At 43.2% G+C, this 25,870-nt stretch overlaps 1 protein-coding gene across 1 annotated transcript in view; it reads right to left on the bottom strand.

Annotated features, from left to right (window-relative positions):
- Positions 1–24,314, bottom strand: part of apc2 (APC regulator of WNT signaling pathway 2) — a 32,419-nt gene extending 8,105 nt beyond the window's left edge. Inside the window, exons 1-9 of the mRNA XM_056277090.1 lie at positions 24,174–24,314; positions 19,123–19,213; positions 17,308–17,635; positions 15,174–15,282; positions 13,217–13,330; positions 12,764–12,847; positions 2,346–2,438; positions 1,349–1,736; positions 1,140–1,238 (exon numbers count right to left, since the gene is read on the bottom strand). Of these exons, the coding sequence (XP_056133065.1) occupies positions 1,140–1,238; positions 1,349–1,736; positions 2,346–2,438; positions 12,764–12,847; positions 13,217–13,330; positions 15,174–15,282; positions 17,308–17,635; positions 19,123–19,213; positions 24,174–24,314 (1,447 nt within the window). The remainder of the gene's footprint in view (positions 1–1,139; positions 1,239–1,348; positions 1,737–2,345; positions 2,439–12,763; positions 12,848–13,216; positions 13,331–15,173; positions 15,283–17,307; positions 17,636–19,122; positions 19,214–24,173) is intronic.
- Positions 24,315–25,870: the final 1,556 nt, after the last annotated feature.

The following is a 25,870-nucleotide window of genomic DNA, read 5'->3' as shown; positions in this document are numbered from 1 at the left end:
TTCCACCTTCATTTACTAAAATTAGTTTTTGAACAAGGAAACATAATAATCACACAATTATGACTTAGGTGCTTATGCCATCTTGCATTTGACTTAGCAAAAGTTTTAGTAATGCAGTAGATGACAAAAGACGATGCCCACTAGACCCTCAATTCTGATAAGGAAATACTGTGCAAAAAAAAACAAAAAAGAAACTGGGAGAGACCTCAGAAAGAGCTTCAGGAGAAGGATCCCTCTTAACCAAGACACAAGAATCCTAACTAATGGTCACGGCAATTTGTATATGAAACTGATTGTTGTTTTTGGTCGTTATGTCACTGAATTGTTTATAAGGGTGGGGATACCTGCAGTCAGTTGAGATTGAAGGGGTCACTTAGATGAGTGATGAAACGTTTCTCTCTCAATAAACATGTCCAAATGAACTGATTCAACTTTCTGTGATCATCTTTTTGCCTTAACCTACAATTAGTTGCCTTTAAGTTGAGTGCTTCACAACCTGTACTGCATGGTGGGTTGGTTTCTGTCTTAATGAATTTACCAAGTACTGTTCTGCTGACAAGATTATAGAGTATAGATTATTGACTATTGCAAACTGTTATGGTGTGATATGACTTTCTCTTGTGTGCATGTGTAGTCCGTCCTCCTGTCAAGTCTACATGGTGATGGTGGTCAGGTCCTAGGCTGTTCCAGTGGCATCTGGACACTGCTTGGCAATCTGCTCATCATATTCTTCATATATTTTATAATTCCATTATAATTATGTTATCCTCTTTCAATGCTGTATTCTGTAAATTGTGTAAACACAACATCCATTGCAGGTTGTCCGTCTTGGGAGAGAAAGCCTCCTCTGTTGCTCTCCCTGAGGTTTCTTCCTGTTGTTTCTCCCTGTTAAAGGGTTTTTAGGGAATTGTTCCTTATCTGATGTGAGGGTCTAAGGACAGGATGTTGTGTTGGTCTAAAGCCCACTGAGACAAATTTGTAATTTGTGATATTGGGCTATAAAAATAACATTGACTTGACTTGGCTTCCAGGACAGACAGGCATACAACAGACAATGCGGTAACAGATTTAGAAATAAAACACTTCATGACTTCACTTAGTGGTAACAAAACAAGGCAAAACAGACGAGTGTCACCAACCTAATTCATTCATGGCTCGTCGATACTCCTCTTCAAAGGAAAGCTTCATGACAGCACACATGGCCTGGCAGATCTGAGGGTCAACAGGCTCGGGAATGTCTGGGAAGAACAGAGGAGAGGATAAGAAACAAAATGAAATGACATTTTTTTCTTTAAAGCCCTACAGAGCTGTGTCTGTCCTTCCTGCAGACCTTGGCCTCTTCTCTCACCGGTGGTTTTAGTTCCTCCTGGGGATGGGGTCCCCACATGGCTCTCGATCCAGTCCCAGCCACTGTCACAGTGGGTTCGGATCTGCTCCAGCATGTGCAACACTCGCATCTCGCGGCGGGCCTGGCCCTCATCCTGCTGGGAGAAGATGATGTTATGTAGGGCGGCGCTGGCCCGGGACTTTGCCTCCCGGCTGCAGCCTGCACTCCCACACGGCTCTCCATTGCTCCCCGGAGGCTCATCTAGGATCTGGACCAGCAGGGGAACGCAACCTGACTTGCGCATGGCAATGCAGCTGTCCTGAGAGCTGGACATAGCCAGAAGAGTGCGCGACATCTCCTCTCTGTCCCGGTTGGCTAGCATGGACAGCAGCCAGAACACCATCTCCACCTGCCAAACGGGAGGGAGGATAGCAATCACTGCCTCTGCATACATTTTACACTTTTAATATTTTTCTATTAATCACATGATTGCCTCTTATCAGTGCACTCAGGCTCAAAAAAGACACACCATTTAGCAACCAAATAAGTTATCATTAAACCACAGATTAATATTATTACATACACTATCACTATTTTTGTTATTGTTGGTGCTGTTGTTGTCTGTGTTATTATTTATGTGATCATCTTGTTAAAACACACACACCATCAATGTAAGCAGACAACCTTGGACAGTGTTCAATAGACTTATCTTCATCGCTTTGGTGCTTTGTAAAGACCATTAAACCACACTAGCACCAATGCTTCCCTGTGGGAGTGTAGGTGTCAATCAACAACATCCATGAGATAAGATGAGATGCATCTTTTAAGATGGCGGCCCATACACCTGTTATAATATTAACTTGAATTGCATTGTCTCACTTTCCATTGTCTATCTGGTGGTGTGTATATGCTTCACACTGTGATTTGATCTGTGATGTACATTTCTGAGTATTTTATTTTCACTTGTAAAGGTGAATGGTGTGAATTGTGAATTGTGAATTGGAATTCAAACTTGTACCTTGCTCCCTCCATCTCCAGGAGCCTCCAGGCCTGCAGCAGTAGAAGAAGCAATCTCACTTTCACCAGCAGATGGCTTCTCGGTACTAGTGATCTACAGAGAGGGAGGGATAGAGAAGACTTGACATTAGCTCCTTTATGTTAATATGAGATCGGGCAGCATGCATAATTTATCTTTTTATCTAGTGGGAGTCAAGACATTAGAAGAATCACCTGAGACTTGACATGCGTGATTATCCTGCAACCTCTTAAATACATGTATAAAGCGTTAATTTTTGGTGTTCAAAAACAGAATTGGAATTAAATTAGACTTTTTTTTTAAAAAAAACACAGGAGAGTATGAGAGTCCTGTCAAATGTTTGGAAATATTTCATAGGATCCTTAAAAAAGAAGCATCAAAGACAACTAAAATTGTTAAACATGATATGAAATGCATGTGGGAAGGCTGATGTTTGATGTTATTACAAATAATTCGCTGAGCAACTTTGCATGTATTTTTTTTATATGATTCCTTTCTCAAATGTTCAGCTATTCATGTTCATGTATTCTTTGTTGGGAGTTGACTGAAGCAACTTGGTTATTCTGTCCATTAGAGTATCAGAAGGGAAATAAACCTTTATGAGATGCCCTGCAAATGAGATGGTTTTATTTCAGCTTGCTGTTTTTGTAGCCTGATAATGTATCTTTGTAGAGACTTTGCAGAGATTTTAACAGCTTCTTTGTGCAAAAGGTACAGCCAGCCATGTCCCACCCAATGCTACAAAAGAGAAAACACGAGTGACCTAAATTTGGTGCTTGCTTGGGGTTTCCAACCCACTGGCCAAGGTATTTAGCAGTCTGCCTCAGCTAGGCTCCTTAGCCACTTTTAGTAAAGAACAGCAAAGGATGGCATTGTTGGTAGACAGCTAGCTTTTTTAAAAGCCTTTCATTTCCCAGGCAGCCTGTGAATCCTTAGCCCCCTGGATATGCACTCGGTTTTCATCATCTGCTATCAGCTGAAGGCTCCGACAACAGAGCTCAGCTCCATCTGGGTCCAGCAAACCAATTGGCTCCATCACAAATCCTGAGAGTCCTGTATCAAAGCTTTCATCCCCTCCAACCATATCACCATGGCAACCCCATGGTGTGCCTGGTTGTGCCAAAGACTGACTTGCAGACAAAGGGAGAGGGCTCCAGACATATGCTGATCTGAAAAGGTCCATGCAAGCAGTGAGCTGTTATCGTCCTGCTCACAAAACGAGCATGTAAATGCTGTCCCACTCTGCCTGATATATAGTGGCCTTTAGTACACTAAATGCTGCTCTGGTTAGCACGCTGAAATTCCCCATCAATCTCACCAATAACTCCACAGCACAGGACCTGTGTTTTAAAATGGAGGACACCAATTCTGAAATACAGCACGGGGGGAGGGCTTTTAATCCAGCACGTTCACTTATGCTTACACCGCAATGCTCATTATTATTCTCCCAGGAAGCTGAAGTAGAAAAAAGTCTTTTTATCTAAGACACACTCACACATTGCCAAGCATGCAGAGGCTGAACAACATTGGCACTGCTAAACACAGGCTGGAAACAGCCAATCAGAGCAGAGCTTAGTGTGGGGCAAAGCCCTGGCTTTCTCTCTGCATAGCAACATGGAGATGCAGAGAGACAAGTAGTGTAAACTAGAGGAAAGGAAGAACTAGAGATAGCTTGAGAGCACTGCAGAGAGGTAAGCAATGAGAGAGAGAGAGAGAGAGAAGAGCGAGAGAACGACGGACAGATAGACAGACAGTGAGGCAGAGCAAGGGAAGAAAGGGGAGGAGGATGTAGTGAGGATGGGGGGGGTTGATTTATCCTGCACAGTAGCTCAGCGCTGTCAGTTCAAGGTTAATATAATGGATATAATGGAGAGTTTACAGTAGCATGGCGGATAGCTAGCAGCAGCAGCACAGCCTGTGCATGGGCAGGACAGTCACTGGACTCTAGCCTCAGAGGAATCCCACTCTCACTACGAATTAAATAGCGTCATTCATCCCCTGTTAACTGACTCATTCTGCTAATATACAGATTAATATAAATGTCTAAATGTTAGATTAAACAAACATATAAAACAAACAAATTTAAGTGTTTATGACTATTTCAATTCTTAGTATGTTTGGTTTCAATTAAATCATGTCTTTATTTCAGGGAATAATATCTGCATTCATCTTTTTGTTACTTATACAGATATAAAATCCTAACCTACAGTTTTGTGGTTTCACCGCGGAAAAACCCTGAATAGATCATTTCTGATACGGCACATCTGAGCTGTCTGTTAGGAATGCTGGGATGTGGTGCTATAGGCTCCGCCACCACATCAGCAAATGGCTTTCACACAGCATCCATAAAACATTCTGTGCAAAGCGACAGTACGGACAGGCAGAAAACCTTAGAGCTGAGTGAGTGACTGGTAAGAGTGGGTTTCACCCCAGCGATGACTGTAAACTACAGCCAGATCAGAATTAATCACACCATAGGCAATGAAATGACCGTGTTGCTTGTATTTTATCTCCTGTTTGTCAGTCTATTCAGGTGAATTCCACCACGGTTCACTGGATCAACACATGATCACCAGTCACTGACCACAGATCTCTACAGTCTCAACCCCTATAACACAGTGCAATACAAAATTAAACATATACTAATATGTTTATGAAGAGTGATTCACACTCTTTCTGCTATACTTCCTTCTATGCTTCCTGATATACTTGTAACATGCGTATACGTTGTTGAGAAGGGCTGGATTGTCACTGACATAGAAACAAAGCATCATATGTGTTCAGTGTGGAAGCGGCATCCCAGCCAGACCTGGTGGCCGGACGGGGCTCCGTCTGTCTCTGTCTGACGCTTCCATGTCAACCGGTCAACACAATGGGGTGCAGCTGTCACCTGGGCCTCTGTGTGTGTGTGTGTGTGTGTGTGTGTGTGTGTGTATGTGTAGCTGTCAGTTTCAGTGTCAGTGTTACGTTTGATGTGTATTGCTGTTGGCTCTTAGCTTGGCTCTTTTAAACACACACACACACACACACACACACACACACACACACACACACACACACACACACACTAAAAAAAGTACTCCTAACAGACCACAATGAGCATCCCGTACTTACATTCCATTGTAGTATCTAGCACGCTCTGGGGAGAAAATGATGACAAACTGGTTCAACCAGGAAAAGGAAATGTATACATCTGAAGAATGTGTTCTGAAAGATATAAGTTGCTCAGGTTGTCACACCAACAGCAGACACACAGGCACACAGCGGCTCCATGCTGTCCGGAGCAACTTAAATTCTCACTTCACAACCACAGAAGAGCTTCAGCTGTAAGTACTCTACTGAAATTCCAGGGATGACCCTGGATGACTGCACGTGCTGGAAAGATCCTGGGGAGTTAAATATCTACACCAGACATTATTTAGTTTACAGTCATTCTGCACCTGAGCATTTTGATATGCTTTGTGCAGCCAACACACCTGCAACTGCCCAGACACTCCGAGTCTATTTAAGTGTGAATGTGCGACGTCATCTGAATTAACACAACCTTTTTAAGTCGTTAACTGGAAAACCTCAAGAATAAAGATCTGCCAGTACATGTGAATGATATACGATGATTTAAATGACATGCTTGGAGAAGTAAATGATTTGTCCTCAGTATTGATATTAGAGGTGATAGACAGGAGTACAGTGGCGCTTTCTGCTGAAATGTATGTAAAGATGCTGTTATCTTAGTCGTGTCACAACACATGCTCAAATAACATATAGTCGCAATTTGAAATAAAAACACACCTTCAGTCAGTCATTTAGCTGAACACTTTGATGCAGGGAGCCATACAATTAAAACTGTACAATGCACGTCCACTGCAAGCAAGAACATGACAAGACAGTCAAAATCAACTTCCTAAATTGAAGAAAAAAAAACTCCTCTGGTTTCTAGGATGGATAGTAAGAGCCAGTGGAATAAGAAATACAAGCCAAGGAGAAAAGGATTTTTTTTTTCCCAGATACACAATTTCTCTGCTGATATGCGTTGGCTATGCATAACCATTCTGATCATTACTTAATGTGTTTCACAGTGCAGGTATGTTCCTACAGGTTCTCCATCCACGACAGCGACTTAAATGAACAATTTCCTCAAAAATATGTCTGTGTCATGGATTTAAAATGGGAGAGGATGGCTTTTAATACACGTAGCTTCATAGACAACAAGCTAGCATCCACCGCCTGAAAACAAAGCTCTCGAGAAAAAAGAGATGAGCGGTTTGACCAATCCCACACAGGTAAATGACCATTGGGCCCTTTTTATATTAATAATAATAATAATATAATAATACATTTATATAGCCCTTTTCTCTCTCTCTGCTGTGTCTAAAACAGGACGACATGACCAATGAACACAACACAGGTGTCCAGATGGAGCGAGGTGTGAGTCCATCAGAGGAGAGAGACAAGGAGACCACCAACACGCTGAGTCTTATCAAAGAGGACTTAAGTGTTTTTAAAGAAGACCTGATTAGTCTATTTAAGGATAAAGAAATGCAAACAATGGACATGAAAACAAATCTGTCAGCGGAGGGAGAACATAAGACCGCCAACACACTGAGTCTTTTCAAAGAGGACTTCAACCAGTTTAAGGAAGACTTCACTAGCATGTTTAAAATAGGATTCATTAAGGAAAAAGAAGATGGAGCCAGCAACCCCAAAATATGTCTTGCCAAGGAAGACCTCTCCGGTGTATTCAAGATAAATCCCTTCTTCAAGGAGAAAACTTCAAGGAAAACTGCAGCTTGCCCAAAAAAGGAGCGGGGGGGATACGACTTGAACAATTGGTTTGAGACGGGTTTTTCAAAGTCTGGGGAAAGGAGGAATGAGGAGGTCAACAAGAGTCGGTCGGAGAAGAGGACGGACAGGTTCGTTGTCTCTCAGATGAGAGTGTCTGAAGAACCCCCGACTGATGCATCTACAGTAAACCTGTTAGTCTCTCACGCCAAGGAGTCCACAGTGGACAGGACGAGAACGGGAACTGAGAGGCCACGCACCAGTGAAAGACGGCCAAAGGAGAGGACAGCTGTATCCAAAGCAGGTTTTTCCTCCAATACTATTCCAAATTCACTGATGTTTACTTGATGCTTTTTCATAATCATTGTGTTGAAAACAATTTTAATCATAAAGCAATTTGAAATGTTCCAGTTGTAATTATATACTCCTTATGTATATTTTATTATACTGCACAGTTATTACTATCATTTTTATCATCATAAAATGTCATCATGGGGATAGTTCTTTTACTTATCTCCAAACATTCCTAATTACATTTTTTCATTTTCCTTTATATGACACCAAGTGGATATCTGGGTTTTATAGTTTTATATATATAGTCATATTTTTTTTACATGTATAGTAATGTATAGTAGTTGAATTAACTCCAGAGTAGATGAGAATGGGTAGGAAAAAAATAAGTGTATACTTCCTCCTACTCCTTTCCGAACAGGTAGAAACAAATAATCTGATGTATAAGGAGATTTGTTCGCTGAGTTTGATGTGTGGATTTGTTGATCACTTCAGATTATTGGCAATGGATTATCTGTATGTTATATCCTACTTATGTACATGTGCAAAATAAAGCATCATTCATTCATTCATCATTATTATCGAACAAAATATGGGGTCAAATTAGGCTCTGCATTCTGAATTCAAACTATATTTCTCCTCAGATGAAGAGAAGACTACTGACAGTGTCTCAGAGAGTAAGGATGATTCTTGGGTCTCGGCGGATGAGGAAGATGACAGGCCTTCAATGCCTCATCCACTGGCCTTCAGTCTCCCTATGAGGAACATCTCTGATGACATTATGAGGTGAATTTTCTACATTTTAGATATTTAGTTGACACACTTATCAAGAGTAATCTACAAGGCACTCAACTGTAGAATACACTGCAGTTTTATCATCACTGACTGCACTATAAGGTCCAAGCATGCTAGGACCTTATAGTGCCCTTGCAAAGCACAAAGTTACTGCATCCATAGAAATATCATATATGAGATAAGTCCGAGTAAAAAATGTAATAAAAGTGAAGGAGAGAGATGAAAGACAGATATGTCAAGCCATGCCAAAAAAAGCGGATTTCATGTTACCTCCGTCTTGGTCGGGCATCCCTACAGACACAACTGGCTGTGTCTGCAGGTGGGAAGTCGGATGCGGGTATTTATCCTGGTCGCTGCACTAGCGCCTCCTCTGGTCGGTTGGGATGCCTGTTCAGGGGAGGGGGAACTGGGGGGAATAGCGTGATCATCCCACGTGCTACTTTCCCTGGCGAAACTCCTCACTGTCAGGTGAAAAGAAGTGGCTGGCGACTCCACATGTAGTATATGGAGGTATATGGTAGTCTGCAGCCCTCCCTGGATCAGCAGAGGGGGTGGAGCAGCGACCGCGAAAGCTCAGAAGAGTGGGGTAATTAGCCAGATACAATTGGGGAGAAAAAGGGGGAAATTCCAAAAAAAATAAAAAAAATGCGGATTTTAAACAAAGCTGCCAACATTATAAGTACCTTTTCTGAACTTGCTATAATCTTTCTTTTGCTCCATTCCTTGCCAGTGTGCCGACATCTACCTTAGGTCGCAATTCTAGGAAACTTTTTTAGTGAGTTAACGTTTCATTTCATGGAAGCAGTAACAATATATACAACACCATACGTCCTAGTTTAAATCCTAAATGTCATGTTTTTAATCTTTCTGGGTGTTGTTTTGATTTTCGAGCAGTGAGTCAGGAGGGAAATTCTGGCCTATGATGAGTGGTAAGTTGACTTGAATTTGCTTTTTACTCATCTGCAACTGTCCCAACGATTAAATTTGTTGTTGGCTTCAGAGATATCCTGGTTTTAAAATCAGCATGTAGTCTTTCTTTTTGCTATGAGTGAAACCTTCGCAATATCCTCCGCATAGAAGTACCAAGGCTGGAATACGGACCGGGCATGCCGGGCAAGTGCCCCAGGGTCCCAGACCACGGGGGGCCCCAAAAGTTCAGGGGTATTGTATTCGCGTATAGTAGGGATCCCCAATCATACCCTACAAGGGACGTTTGTTCCAACCCTGTGTCGCAATGCAGGGCCCAAGCTAGTCTCTATTGATGCAGGGGCCCCAAGCTACAGTCTCTACTGATGCAGGGTCCCAAGCTACAAAGTCTCTATTGATGCTGTGAGCTGCTATTCTCATCTCTGTTTGTTTTGTGATTCAAAATTGTGTTGTACTTTGTAGTTGCCACCCGAATCCCATGCAGATTGGCATAGCGTCGACTACCATGTTGGGTATTTGCATTATGTTTAGTATTGTTTGCGTAGCCTATCTGATGGGGCGGTGTGTGGGGGCAATGGATGTGCGTGCCCCAGGGCCCCCGGTGGGTTAATCCGGCCATGAGAAGTAACAATGCTTATTAGTTATCTAAATATCCGAAAGGTGGCCAAATAGTGGACAAGGGGATCATTTGGACAGGGGGACATTTATGATTTTAACACATTCATTTATCATATAGAGAAAGATGAAGATGAACACTTCACAGAACAAACTACCTTTCATGATTACTACACTGGGAAGTTCACCTTAAAGGGCTGGTTTGCTTTTTAGGCATTCTGGCTGTTTTTCAGGGTGTAATGGACATGCTACATTTCCCCAGACCATTTTTCCGTGCATATGATCTGAATGTGTTTATGAACATGCACTCAGTGCAGGCAGCCAAGCGGTTTTAATGAAGTGAACAGGGCAGCAATTCAGTCCTCTAAAAAAGTAACAGAATGCACTTCTAGTGACTCCAAAACAACATGCACAGCTAACATGCAAATGCTTAATGTTATTAGATTATTCATGCTTAATCTGCCTTTTTACATTTTTTGTTTTTTTTTTGGACCCCCCCCCCTTTCTCTCTCTAATTGTATCCGGCCAATTACCTCACTCTTCTGAGCCATCTCGGTCACTGCTCCACCCCCTCTGCCGATCTGGGGAGGGCTGCAGACTCCTCCGATACATGTGGAGTCACCAGCCACTTCTTTTCACCTGACAGTGTGGAGTTTTGCCAGGGCGACGTAGCACGTGAGAGGATAACGCTATTCCCCCCAGTTCCCCCTCCCCCTCCAACATGCGCCCCAACCGACCACAGCAGGCGCTAGTGCAGCAACCAGGACACATACCCACATCCGGCTTCCCACCTGCAGACATGGCTAATTGTGTCTGTAGGGACACACGACCAAACTGGAGGTAGTACGGGGATTCGCACTGGCGATTCCCATACTGCCAGGCAACGGAATAGACCTCCATGCCACCCGGATGCCCCCTTTTTACGATTTTTACACTTTCATGGAGGTTTTTCTGTTTGAAGCACAGGGAAATATGACCAAGAAATGAGTATGTCCATTCCACTGCTCATATTTATCGTTTTAATCTCAAATAAAGGATAGGTGGTTATTCTGATGAACTACACAAGCCAAGAATACATACATATATTAGCTACATGTTGATTTGGAGTCACTAGAATCACATATTGATGTTCACTTCTGTGTTAGCACTGGCTCCTCGCGCCAAGTGCATGTTCATAACTAGGTTCAGATTCTATGCACAGAAAAAATGGTCTGGGGCAATGTTAGCATGACCCCTAGACCCAAGAAATTAGCTAACACCCCAAAAAGTGAATTACCCTTTTATCTGTTAAATTTCAACTGTGTATTTTGCTTTTTCTACTCTGATTTGGTCCATTATCCTTCAGATGTGTGCTACCTCACCCTAGACCCCAACACCGCCAACTCAGAGCTCTCCCTGTCTGAGGAAAACAGAAAGGTGAGCCGCCTCAGGGGGGAACACAAGTACCCCGACCACCCGGAAAGGTTCGACAGATGTCCACAGGTGCTGTGCAGGGAGGGCTTGTTGGGGACATGCTACTGGGAGGTGGAGTGGAGTGGGGGCGCTGACGTAGGTGTCACCTATAATAGCATCTCCAGGGATGGGGACGTTGACAGCTGTTTGCTGGGTCACAACGACAAGTCCTGGAGCCTGGAGTGTTCGGAGGGATTTTATACACTGTGCCATGAAAATAAGAGGCCAATGTCCTCTTCACCCAAGCCCTTCTCCACTAGAGTTGGGGTTTTTCTGGACTGGCCTGGTGGAAGGCTGTCCTTCTATGGCGTCTTCTCAGATGTACGAACCCATCTCTTTACCTTCCATACAACCTTCACCGAACCTTTGTACCCAGGCTTCTGGCTGTGGGGTAACACAGCCTCAGTGTCTCTGTGCCAGGTGAAAGTAGAAGGCAAACAACTAATACAGTGAGGGGCTTTACCTCAGTAGGCTGGTCGGATGATCAGAAACCATATTGAAGCTAGAGTCACAAATCAAAGCTGCTATGAGGAGTTTGGGATTTTTGTTGACTTTGCTCCCTCCTGTGGACATAAACGCTAGTGTTTCGCAGAGTAAAGGCTTCACGGTTGCAAAGATCTGCATTCACCCACTGGTGGCTTATTCGTTTTGAACAGAACAGTGTGAGATGTAGTGTTGTTTTAGAAAAACAGCTGTTCAAAAGATACTCAGCACTAAGTAAAGTATCTCTAATTCTAGCTATGTATAGTGTTTTTGTGGCGTAAATCGTTCTTGTCAAATTTCACATGGAGTCTGCCCTGGACAGCCAAGCTGGTGTTCTCATTTGCTTATGTTACTCTTATAGAGGCATCAACATTAAATTGAGACTGCTAAACTCATTGTAGCCACTTTAAATACACACAACAGCCAAGTGTCCTTGAGCCTGATTCCGTATAACTTCCTTTTAATGCACTGTAAGTCATTCTGGATGACAGTGTAAATGCCTAAGATAGAAATGTGTCCTACAGCCTGCAAGAATACTCAATTCTGATTGGCTGGATGGGTGTCTATTAAGATATTACTGAAAAGTATAGGCAGGGAACTTGAACATACCTACCTTTCTATTTTAATAATACCAATGTTCATGTTATAACAAGATTTACAGTTTTTATTTGAGCCACAAAGTGGCATAATCACTTAAAAATTTATTTAAAATGGCCAAGTGTTTTTCCACATAGTTGATTCGTAGATACATGGAAAAATTAATTTAATTGTTATCCATTTACTATCATCTTCATGCTTTTATATTTAGGTTTTTAGATTTAGAATCATCTGTCAGATTTGCTGACCATGACATTAAATGGTCGAAAAAGGTGCATTAATAAATCTATCTCATTTATACTGTAGTGCTGATTTTGTCAATCAAAATATTCGATTTGTACTCTTCTCTGTCTTGCAATAGTACAACAAACATAGTGTAGGTGGGTTCATGATGCATGCCAGTGTGTATGTAGTTAATCAGGTTTACATTGTGTGTGTGTGTGAGATTCTCCACTGCTCACCTGTAGCTGACACAGGCTGTTGTCCTGGTTCTCCCGGGCATCCCGGAGCTCTTTCTCCAGCTGTTCCAGGCGAGCAACACGCATCTGCAGACAAACACATATGCGTCAGTCTGCACACGCATGCACACACACACACACACACACACATTGATGAGACAAACTGGCTCCAGATGTGCTCTATTTATACCAACAGTTTCTATGTTTTATTCTAACCTACTTCAGCAATGACTGCTTGGTATGTCAGCTAATATCAAACTAGCAGTGGTTTCTGCCAAGATGTTTCCATCTTCACAGCCAATCCAGACAGTTCTGCAATATCTTTTCCTCTCCTTCTGGGAGAAACTCCATGAGATCACATCTCTCCTTGCCTCGCATACACCTTTTTAGAGATGAATGTCTCTAATGACACCTATGAGTAGGTTATCGGGCGTAGCCCCCAGAACACCAACTCACCTGGGTCCTCTGAACCATCTCGTTGCCAGTTCCGAAGCGGTCCTCCATGACGGAGCGGACGTGCTGGACCTCAAACTCCAGTTGCTGGCGGATCAAGTCCATCTGCAGAGAAAACTGAAAAGCCCAGAGACAGAAGCGAGAGAGGACATGATGCAGTTTAGTATTACACTAATCACAATGAAACTAAAAATCTACGTTTTTTTTTTGCCTATTAGCTCAGTAATTACCGATTATATCAGTATTCAATACACAGTTACTTTAGATCCCGAAGGTAACAGCACATAATTCCTTTACTATATAAAGGAATTTATATCATTTTATATAAATATATACACTACCGTTCAAAAGTTTGGGATCACCCAAACAATTTCGTGTTTTCCATGAAAAGTCACACTTATTCACCACCATATGTTGTGAAATGAATAGAAAATAGAGTCAAGACATTGACAAGGTTAGAAATAATGATTTGTATTTGAAATAAGATTTTTTTTACATCAAACTTTGCTTTCGTCAAAGAATCCTCCATTTGCAGCAATTACAGCATTGCAGACCTTTGGCATTCTAGCTGTTAATTTGTTGAGGTAATCTGGAGAAATTGCACCCCACGCTTCCAGAAGCAGCTCCCACAAGTTGGATTGGTTGGATGGGCACTTCTTTGAGCAGATTGAGTTTCTGGAGCATCACATTTGTGGGGTCAATTAAACGCTCAAAATGGCCAGAAAAAGAGAACTTTCATCTGAAACTCGACAGTCTATTCTTGTTCTTAGAAATGAAGGCTATTCCATGCGAGAAATTGCTAAGAAATTGAAGATTTCCTACACCGGTGTGTACTACTCCCTTCAGAGGACAGCACAAACAGGCTCTAACCAGAGTAGAAAAAGAAGTGGGAGGCCGCGTTGCACAACTGAGCAAGAAGTTAAGTACATTAGAGTCTCTAGTTTGAGAAACAGACACCTCACAGGTCCCCAACTGGCATCTTAATTAAATAGTACCTGTTAGAGCCTGTTTGTGCTGTCCTCTGAAGGGAGTAGTACACACCGGTGTAGGAAATCTTCAATTTCTTAGCAATTTCTCGCATGGAATAGCCTTCATTTCTAAGAACAAGAATAGACTGTCGAGTTTCAGATGAAAGTTCTCTTTTTCTGGCCATTTTGAGCGTTTAATTGACCCCACAAATGTGATGCTCCAGAAACTCAATCTGCTCAAAGAAGTGCCCATCCAACCAATCCAACTTGTGGGAGCTGCTTCTGGAAGCGTGGGGTGCAATTTCTCCAGATTACCTCAACAAATTAACAGCTAGAATGCCAAAGGTCTGCAATGCTGTAATTGCTGCAAATGGAGGATTCTTTGACGAAAGCAAAGTTTGATGTAAAAAAAATCTTATTTCAAATACAAATCATTATTTCTAACCTTGTCAATGTCTTGACTCTATTTTCTATTCATTTCACAACATATGGTGGTGAATAAGTGTGACTTTTCATGGAAAACACGAAATTGTTTGGGTGATCCCAAACTTTTGAACGGTAGTGTACATTTATATAATTTTTATATATGAATATAAATATATTTAAATATATATATATACATAATTTCATTTTATAAATATACATTTATATAATTTTTATATCATTTATATAATAAAGGAAACCTTTAATTAATGTGGACATATTCTTATGTGTGGGATAACATTTGATTCATGAATGACTAAAAGGAAATCAGATAACCTGAAACCCACATTATTACATTTATTTCATATTTCATTATCCTGAAAAAGAGCATGTGACTCTAGTGTGCCGTAAACATCCACCGCAGCCATGACAAAATATAGCAGTTTTTTGTCCCTGTCACTGGTGGCTGTATGCATGTGTGCATGTATATGTGTATCGATTTTGTGTGTGTGTGTGTGTGTGTGTGTATATTTTCATTTGTGTGTATGTGTGTAAGCATGTATCCTCACTGTGTCAATGCGAGGCAGCTGGGCCAATCTCTGGGACAGACCCTGAAGCTGTGTGTAGTACCAACATCGCTCCCTCTCCTCCCTGTCAATCTCACTTAGCAGCAGGTTCCTGGAAAAAAACACACACACACACACACACACACACACACAAAATTAATACACACACAAATATGCACATACATACAGTACAAATACACACCAAGGCAATAGGACAGGTACTCTGAAACAATATCCAATACTATATTGACATTGACAGAGAGAGGTAATTTCTTTATGTGCTGAGTCAAAGGAAATCATCCATCTGTTCATCCCTTATTTTTTTACCAGCTTATCCTGGATGGTGTCACAGGGAGTGCTGTGAAGCATATCCCAGCATGCATTGGGCACAAGAAAGGATCCAAAGACATTCACTATTTCGCAGATATATATATATATACACTCACTGGCCACTTTATTAGTTACACCTTGCTAGTACCGGGTTGGACCCCCTTTTGCCTTCAGAACTGCCTTAATCCTTCGTGGCATAGATTCAACAAAGTACTGGAAACATTCCTCAGAGAGTTTGGTCCATATTGACATGATAGCATTACGCAGTTGCTGCAGATTTGTCGGCTGCACATCCATGATGCGAATCTCCTGGTCCACCACATCCCAAAGGTGCTCTATTGGATTGAGATCTGGTGACTGGGGAGGCCATTTGAGTACAGTGAACTCATTGTCATGTTCAAGAAACCAGTCTGAGATGATTCGAGCTTTATGACATGGCGCGTTATCCTGCTGGAAGTAGCCATCAGAAGATGGGAACACTGTGATCATAAAGGGATGGACATGGTCAGCAACAATACTCAGGTAAGCTGCGGCGTTGACACGATGCTCAATTGGTACTAAGGGGCCCAAAGTGTGCCAAGAAATTATCCCCCACACCATTACACCACCACCACCAGCCTGAACCGTTGATACAAGGCAGGATGGATCCATGCTTTCATGTTGTTGACGCCAAATTCTGACCCTACCATCCGAATGTCGCAGCAGAAATCGAGACTCATCAGACCAGGCAACGTTTTTCCGATCTTCTATTGTCCAATTTTGGTGAGCCTGTGCGAATTGTAGCTTCAGTTTCCTGTTCTTAGCTGACAGGAGTGGCACCAGGTGTGGTCTTCTGCTGCTGTAGCCCATCTGCCTCAAGGTTCGACGTGTTGTGCGTTCAGAGATGCTCTTCTGCATACCTCGGTTGTAATGAGTGGTTATTTGAGTTACTGTTGCCTTTCTATCAGCTCGAACCAGTCTGGCCATTCTCCTCTGACCTCTGGCATCAACAAGGCATTTTCGCCCACAGAACTGCCGCTCACTGGATATTTTCTCTTTTTCGGACCATTCTCTGTAAACCCTAGAGATGGTTGTGCGTGAAAATCCCAGTAGATCAGCAGTTTGTGAAATACTCAGACCAGCCCGTCTGGCACCAACAACCATGCCACGTTCAAAGTCACTTAAATCACCTTTCTTCCCCATTCTGATGCTCTGTTTGAACTGCAGCAGATCGTCTTGACCATGTCTACATGCCTAAATGCATCGAGTTGCTGCCATGTGATTGGCTGATTAGAAATTTGCGTTAACGAGCAGTTGGACAAGTGTGCCTAATAAAGTGGCCGGTGAGTGTATATATAGGTAAGGTGTGACTATTTCCACACAGAGACTGTATTTTCAACTGTATATATGAAATTCGGCTGTGACGCAGGAGCTCATTTTTCAAAAGAAAACAGGGCTCATGCTGAACCTTTTTTTTTTCAGATGAAACCAAACAATTGCCACAGCTCTGTTATTTTTCAGTGAAAATATATCTGAAGACAAACATATCACACTCAATTACCTTCAAATGATGAAGAATATAATCAAATTCAAGAAGTAATAGACCTGTCTTTTGCAAGAATTTTACTAATGTTCCTTAAAGCTACTCTTATCTGGACCAAGGATCTAGCTAAAACTACTGTTTACTTAGCTTGTTTAACATTTGCACATATCAAAGGTATTAAGTACAATCTTATCTGATCTTACATCATCTTATTTTATCTTATACTTTGATGGAAACATTTCAGTTGAAAAGACTCAAACACACAAAGCATCAGATCACACCCACCTCTCTTTATACAGCTCCTCCAGATGCATGTCACTGATTCGTCCCTCTCCACCAATCACAGCGGCTTTGGGCGGGGCTCCGTCCAGGATGTGCTGGGGGAGCAGAGCTGTGGCCTCCCCAGACAGCATGCTCTGGCGGGAGGATGGCCGCAGGGGGCTCTTGGCTCTCCCCACGGCTGAGGAGGAGGAGGAGGAGGGTGGCAGGGCCAGGTGCTCCTGCATGTCTCCCCCAGCGTGGGCTGTCATGCCTGCCAGGTTGTCTGGCAGCAGACGCAGGTTGTGGGGTTGATACTTGAGCTCATAGTAATTGGTAAGGTCCATGTGCAACTCTGTAGCAGGGAGAAAAGGAATAGTTAGATGGATCTTTTTTTTTCCTACTTTGTAACAGTGCTGTGCCGGACCTATGCTGTCTCTTTACTTGTTAAATATCCTTTATTCAATTCAAGTCAATTTTATTGTCATTAAAAACAATGTGCAGGCACATATTAAAAATGAAATGAGGGCTGTGGCTTCACCAATCAGTGCAAGACAGACACAGACAAACACAGCAAACACAATATAAATGTTATGTTTACATCCAAGTAAATTTGTTTCAGTTTGGTTATAATGAAGGTGTGCTGATAAGGCACACATACATATTAGTCATAAAACATACATATTAGCCACAAGAGGTTGATAGAAGGCCTAGTCATCATCAATCATTATCCAAGCTGCTTATCCCAGTTGGGGTCATGGGGATTCTGGAGCATATCCCAGCAGTCACTGGGTGGCAGGCGGGGAGACGCCCTGGACAGGCTGCCGGGTCATCACACAGAAGACCTAGTATTGCTTGTATTTAGTGGAAGGAATTCCACATTTCATGTGGGTTTTTTTTTTTTCACCTTTTCTCCCCAATTATATCCAGCCAATTACCCCACTCTTCCGAGCCGTCCCGGTCGCTGCTCCACTCCCTCTGCTGATCCGGGGAGGGCTGCAGACTACCATATACCTCCATATACTACATGTGGAGTTGCCAGCCACTTCTTTTCACCTGACAGTGAGGTGTTTCACCAGGGGGACGTAGCGCGTGGGAGGATCACGCTATTCCCCCAGTTCCTCCTCCCCCCCGAACAGGTGCCCTAACCGAACAGAGGAGGCGCTAGTGCAGCGACTAGGACACAGACCCACATCCAGCTTCCCACCCATAGACACGGCCAATTGTCTCTGTAGGGACACCCAGATAGTTCATATTTAAAAACTCCATATGGTATGACCACATTGACTACTGTATAAGCTTATTTTGTTCCTAAGGTAACCGCTGCTTGGTTTCATTGAATACACTTTAGTTGAGTCTTTTGGTCCATTTGTTTTTTGGGGGTGGTTAGAACACCCCACCCACCCCACTTTGGCTACACCCATGTGATGCAGCAGCAATGCCATGGTAGGTCCAGTGGTGGGAAAGTGATTATAAATAATGAATACAAGCAGTACAGGGCCTTGACTTGGCTGTATTTCGGTGTAATTGTTGTTAATTGAGTTCAGTGAATTTGATTTTCTTCCAGTTGAATGGAGACATTAATTGTGCCTCTTGATTTGATGAAGGCATAATGGAAAGGACCCCAACCCGTGCAAACAATGTTAGGTAGATTGAATCAATCCATATCAATGCTGATTATTCCCCTGTGTAGGCTTGCCCCCACAGCCAACACCCCTCCATCTAGTAGGCTAGATTCTAGCTGCTCCGTTTCTGTCTCTGCAGTAATCTAATCTAAGGAACTGACAGATGCACACACACACACACGCACGCACGCACGCACGCACGCACACACACACATACCTTTGAGCTGGTCCAAAACGTCGGCTCTCCCAGAGGAGGCGAGGGTCCCAGCCTCTTGCTCCAGTTTGCTCTGCAGTTGCCTCAGGACCTCCTGGAGAGACGAAGAGAAACGATACAGAATCCATTAAACAGAGTCTCCTCTCTACCACACCTCCTCTGAGTCACAGCTGGGCTTCCTGCAGCCAGGGAGGATGGCTACCAGGAGGACTGCTGCATAGCTCTGGTCCTCTAGGCCCTACATATGCTCTTCTCACAGCAAACAATGGAAAAAAATGGAAAAGAGTGCCGATAAAGTCATAATATACACGAGATCCAAGCCTGTCTTCTGCCACAGCATTCTAAACCGGATTCTCCTTTTCTCTCCCAAACCACAGTGAAAAGGATTTGTCAGCAATATTCATGCTGCATTTTCCTTCACTTGGCCTTTTTTCTTTATCAAATATAGAAAAGAAATAACCTATAATCCTTCCAGAGCGCCTAACACAGAAAAATATTTTGTCTTCTTTTTGGATTCGGTCAGATAAAATTTCTTTTTTCATTATACACCATTTTACCAATGTAGTTGGATTGAATCCACATCAAAATGTAAGCTATGGCAAAGCTATTGCCTCAGGAAAAAAAAAAAAAAGGATTCCCTCTTTATCCATCCTGTATTGGATCGCTGAAGCCAAATCCTGTCAGTGCCCACTGACGGGTATCTGACAGAAGTGAATGTTAAACGTACCCTGGCAAACGCAATATTTAAAACAGGCTACGAGAGACTCCCCATTGGAAGACCAACCAACGCTCTTTTGTCTCTCTAGCGAGGTGGATTCCCGTCTGTCATCCTCCAGGTTTGCCTCCGTCTGAAGCCTCCGACCTGCTTTTTTCCCTGCTGCATAGCTGACCTCAGGAATAAAGCCGGACTGGGATAATCCAGCTGTGCTCGGCATCTGGGCACGTGTGTCAGTCAACTGATAGACACATGGCCGAGGGGAACGTGTGTGTGTGTGTGTGTTTGTGTGTGTGTAACAAGGCAGACGGGAGTATTATTTCTCAGTTATGTGCACATTAATCTACTTCTATCTTTTTTCTCTTCCTCATTTCCCTCTCTCTCTCTCTCTCTCACTGCCTCAGCCTGCAAAGAGAATATCAGCATTACCTGTAATAATAATGTGTTAACCTGTACACCTGACTGTTAAGTATTGGTGTGTGCAAAAATGTATGCATTTAGAGATGGATGGTCAGATATATCTATCAATATTGGTGTTGCTTTGTAGGAAATTTTACATGTTGTGGAAATATATCAAAAACATTTGGTAGTTATACGGTGTCTCTTCCCTATTGAGTTAGTAATTTCAAAATAATTTCAAAATGCTTTGAGCATATTTATATATTTGTGTATTTGTTCGCTTTCTGCATGGTGTAGATGAAGGTCAAATATTCGTTAGTAGAAACTGACAATTGTGTGAAGTTATATCAAATGAAGTTTATGGATGTGGGACATCATTACCCAAGGGAAGGGAAGTCAATAAATACTGTGTAACACTGATTGAATCCATCCCCTCCTTGTGGCGATTACTTCATGCAGCTGCGGGGTAGATGTTGCTTCTGCGTGTGCATTCGGAGGAGGGAATTATGTTCTTCTCACATGCTTAAGTCAAACGGGCAGGACCTTAGTGATTACACAGCACCAAGCTGATTTATTCTGAGGAGAACTAGAAGAAACTGGAGCTGGAATTGCAGCGGATAAATAAACCTCCCAAACTGGAAGCTCGGGCCCCCAACACTGATGGGTTTGATGCTTTCAGACCATTTGTAAAAATGTGAACGTCCCTACACTAGTCCATGTGCCTTTTATAGTGTAAAAGGTTTGTTTTATAGGACTAGGATTAGATGAATTATTCTGTGTTAATATATCAATAAATGAATAACTAAGAACAAGTATGGATATTCTAGTGACATACATAGAATGCATTGTCATTCAGACGGTGGATTTCAGGAATCGGGAACAATTTATTGTCATTTCTTTCATGTACTTGCGGACACAAAAGAAACAAAATTGTTTCTCCCAACCCACAGCCGTGTGACACAAGAGACAAAAACACACATCTCAAGTTTCCCAAAAATGACACCAACAAGAACATACAAAAACAGAGAGAACAAAGCAATAAAACAAAAACAAAAAAACCGCAAACAGTTAACAACACAGTCCACTCAGTGCAACACAGTCCAACAATTCCACTGTCCAGAGAACAAACACCAGAATGACTGTCGGAACTGTCAGTCTGCATGGGCTAGCAGTTAGCAGTTAGCTTAGCCTGCTCTGCGTCCGCATCCTGTCAGACCGCCCTTGGTGTTTCCTCCTCGGGCACAGCTCTGGCAAGGTCATGGTGCTGGGCCCACCGGTGAAGCAGACCAGGCTCCCCCAGCGGATCCAACGCCAGCTCTCCCAGCCAGGCACCTTCGACACACCTCCCTGCACTCCACACGATGACACTAAAACACAGTCAACACTAGGCGAGACCGCCACCAGACCGCCCTCGGTGTTATCGGAACTGCCGGGCTGCATGGGCTAGCAGTTAGCTTAGCCTGCCCCACTTCTGCATCCTGTCAGACCGCCCTTTGTGTTACCTCTTCGAGCGAAGCTCCGGTCAGGGCCGTGGTCCCTGGGCCCACAGGACGCACCAGACCAAGCTCTCCTAGCCGATCCAGCGCCAGCTATCCCAGCCATTAAACGAAGACAAAACAAACTTAGACACAGACATGGACAAAGACGCTGCATGGACGGTACTTGGTACGGCCACCAAAAAACGTGAAATCACGCCGCCATCTTCCCACTCCGGAAGCAAAAAAACATTTTTGTAACATTCAAGTATTGGTAGTCTTTTGACTCTAAAAAGGCCTTATATGCAATCTATAAAGAACTGATATAATAAACCCCACCTCAGTTCAGGTGTGTCATTAGTAAAAGACAAGCTGGTCTCTCTCCATGATGACACAACACTTGAAAACAGTTGGCACAAACACGAGTGTTTTTTTTTAAGTCCCAGCCTGAGATCTCCATCACTTGAACAAGTGTTTGGCAGACAAAAAATAAAAAATGAAAATAAAACAAACGACAGAAGGTTTTCAAGGGGAGTTGCTAGATGTTGCATGACGTTCAGGTAGCAATTCTGGATGAATGAAACAATAGATACATGCAAGTGCACTGTGCAGCTGTACAGGCAGCTGTACAGGAGGGAGGAGAGCAGCACGGCGGCAGACCCTCCACCTTCAGCACCTCTCCTCTGGGTTGTATGGCAGGAAGAAAAGATCTCATCAAAGAAAAAAAAAACGTTCTTTGACTTTATCGATTGTACAATTCAGTGCATATGATCAAGCTAGAAATGAAAACACTGGCTGTAGCATCTGTGCATTTCCAACTGATAGAACCCAAAATCAGCATTTGATATATTATCGCTATTAATAAATCCCATCTAAATTGTATATTAAATGATTTGTATTTTCGGGACGTCCGGGTAGCGTAGCGGTCTATTCCGTTGTCTACCAATGAGGGGATCTCCAGTTCAAATCCCCGTGTTACCTCCGGCTTGGTCGGGCGTCTCTACAGACACAATTGGCCATGTCTGTGGGTGGGAGGGGGAACTGGGGGGAAGAGCGTGATCTTCCCACACAGTATGTCCCCCTGGTGAAACTCCTCACTGCCGGGTGAAAAGAGGCGGCTGGTGACTCCACACGTATCGGAGGGACATGTGGTAGTCTGCAGCCCTTCCCAGATCAGCAGAGGGGGTGGAGCAGCGACCGGGATGGTTCAAAGAGTGGTGTAATTAGTCAGATACAATTGGGGAGAAAAAGGGGGGAGGGGGGAATGAAAAAAATGTCTTTATTTTCACTGATTGCAGCTTTGAAAGTAAACACATTTTGTGCCTGACAGACATTAAGTTCAGTTCTGTCTTTTTTAAAAATGCACCATTTACCAACACATATGAGAAAAAAGCACTGGACTGAGGTCCAACGACATGAAACAAAGAAGTACCATATGTCTATATGCCCATATGACATGGGCTATTTTATTTCCTGCCTCCTTTCATAGGAACGCCAAGCTGTTTTCTCCTCTATTCACCGAATAGTGTACTGATGGCCTTTCTGTGAGGCAACGTTACCAGACAAAGCCCTCGTATGTCATGATCTAACCTTCCTCACAAGATCCTAAAGTGTACCAGACCGAGGACTTTATTTTCGGGAATCATAACACGAACTAAGGCAGCTTTTAACACACTGAACAACAACTTCTAACTGTATTGCAAACACACTTGAAAGAAAGCAATGACAGACTGGTCAGTATGTTGCAGGCTACTAGAGGAACGTAAGTATCGTATATACTAGACCTGGTGGTTAATCTTCCTGTTTCACCAAATTACAGCTGGCAGGGTGGTCTAGGGGTTAGTAAGTCCACCTTTATTTCCATGATCTCTGTCTACAGCTTAAAGTCTCCAATCTAACGCAAAAGAACTAGGATGCAAAAACATGAATAATAACACTCTGAGCACCATACTGGTTCATCTAGCAAAAGGCCATAACATTTTTCAGCAAAGAAGCAAGTGGATGAAATTAGCCTGCGACCATCACAAAAGAATGTTGGCAGGGCAAGATACCTCCAATAAACCTCTTCATTTGTTTGTAGCAATAACGGACATCATCACCCAGCATAGAGGACAAGGATCTGCTCTCACTCAATGGGTGCAGTTGAAAAGTAGTAAAATATGGCCCTTGTCCTCTATCACTGAAAACACCCAAGCTGTCTTTAAACTAAATTTATGACCAAACCAAAAGCAAGAAATGCTGTCAACTGTAGCTTACATTGTATAAAACAAGTACAGTTCTGTGTCAGCTCTGAAGCAGATGGTGGCATGATGCATGGCTACACTTGAGCAGATCACATCCATGAGGGTTTTTATTTATCTATTTATTTTCTGATTCATCCTCTGGACTTGACGGATCTTTTGTGTGACCAGGATTTTTTTTTTTTGGTGGTTTGTTGTCCTCCTTTTTGGAGTGCTCAGTCTCACCTTCATGCCGAAGGTCTCTGTCTCCAGCTTGGACAGATGATTGGAGTTGTCCTCCAGCTCCCGTCGCAGGTGGGAGTTCTCCTTACGGAGGGCCTCCACCTGGTGGGCCAGCTGGTCGTAGGACGCCACCGCGTTGGCCATCTTCACAACCCGGAGCGCTCCCTGCAGGGACACAAAAGAGACGAGACGTTACTGTTTGCATTTGTATTTTCAACCCTCTCCAGTGAGCAAAAACTTCCCTTTGAGGAAAATAAAGTGCTCACTGAGGCAAAGTATAAGACGGAGATCAGGGAGTTTGGTGGGGGTTTGAGGTATTTGTGTCTTGTGTGTTGAGGAGGAAGAAGTTGTTTGGAAGCTTCCAGAGCAGTGGCGTAACCAGGAATATTTTTGTAGGTGGGCCTGAGTGAAAATGGGTGGGCCAAAATTTTCCAGCAATAATCCTTCAAACAAGACGCAAATTCGAACACATTACAGCAGTAAACACATAACACAGGTTTTTAGTACGTGACCAAGAAACATACTAAAACTTGAATAAAAACCCACTTAAACAAATACCACCCCAGTCATTCTCGTCAGGCTCTGCACAACCATTTAAACATCACTGAGGAAAACAGCCCGACTCGGTCTAAAAGATCATGATACAACATGTAAGCTATAGGCCTATAGTACACGTTTTACAGCACAATGTGTAGACGCCGAGGGCGAGCGTTGAAGATCGAGATTATTTCATCATAGTCCAAAGAGTCAGTAAGTTCCCTTTCAAAGGACAACAGGGATAGATTGTTGAGGCGTGCAGTTAGCATGGAAGATCTTAGACATGTTTTGATACAGCCTGTAGTGGGGAAGAGTCTTTCAACAGTACATGAAGTCAGGGGAGTGGTAATCATTGCCCTTAACAGTCTGTTAATGTTTGGGAAAACGTCAGAGTTGCAGCTGTCCAGCACTTCAATGAGGGGTGGGTAACACTGACCCCTCTCCACTTTACGACGCAGTGCCTGAATGAAAACGGTCCATTCCGAACCCTCAAATTTACGAAGTGCAATACAATGGGGTTTGCTAGCCTGATATTTCGAGCATGCCTGGCGGAGGTGCTTCCAATCTACAAACCCGCTTCGAAAAAACGTGTTTTCCATATGGGGCTCGGGGAAATGCCTACACATTTTACAGAAAACAGCATTCCTTGCTGAGCTCTATTCAAGCCACTTAAATTCTTCATACCACTTATGGGAAAAAGAACGTAATTTTCCTGAAATGTTGGTTGCGGGGAACACTAATTTAGGCTGCGAGGATGGCTCATCCACAGCAGACAAATCTGGCGGTGGCATGGTCAAGGGAATCGTCTCACCGTCGTCAGAGGGGGGAGGAGAAGCTGCCTGCAACGGAGAAGCTGTAGCCTCCTCTGTCGTTCTCACCGGCGGTATCTCACTCTCATTGGGCGGCTCAGTCGGTGCTGGAGCAGGTGTGCTTTCCTCCTCTCCGTCCGTGGCTTTTTAAAAAAGCAGAAGATTGAACTTTGTTTCGCCATTCCATAAGTTATGGCTAACTGTTGGCTATTGGCTAGTTAGCAGCAGTGAAAAATACAGAGCGTGATGGTATGCGCGCTCAGATTTTGCAGTTCTACGTACGTAAAAGGGGCCGGCCGACGCGCTTGTAAGCCAGCGTGATTGGGTGGGCCTGGGCTTGAAATGGGTGGGCCT

The sequence above is a fragment of the Lampris incognitus genome, chromosome 3 (genome assembly GCF_029633865.1).
Source record: "Lampris incognitus isolate fLamInc1 chromosome 3, fLamInc1.hap2, whole genome shotgun sequence".
Taxonomy (NCBI): Eukaryota; Metazoa; Chordata; class Actinopteri; order Lampriformes; family Lampridae; genus Lampris; species Lampris incognitus.
Note: the sequence above shows the minus strand (reverse complement) of the source record. Positions and strands in the feature narration are given on the sequence as shown.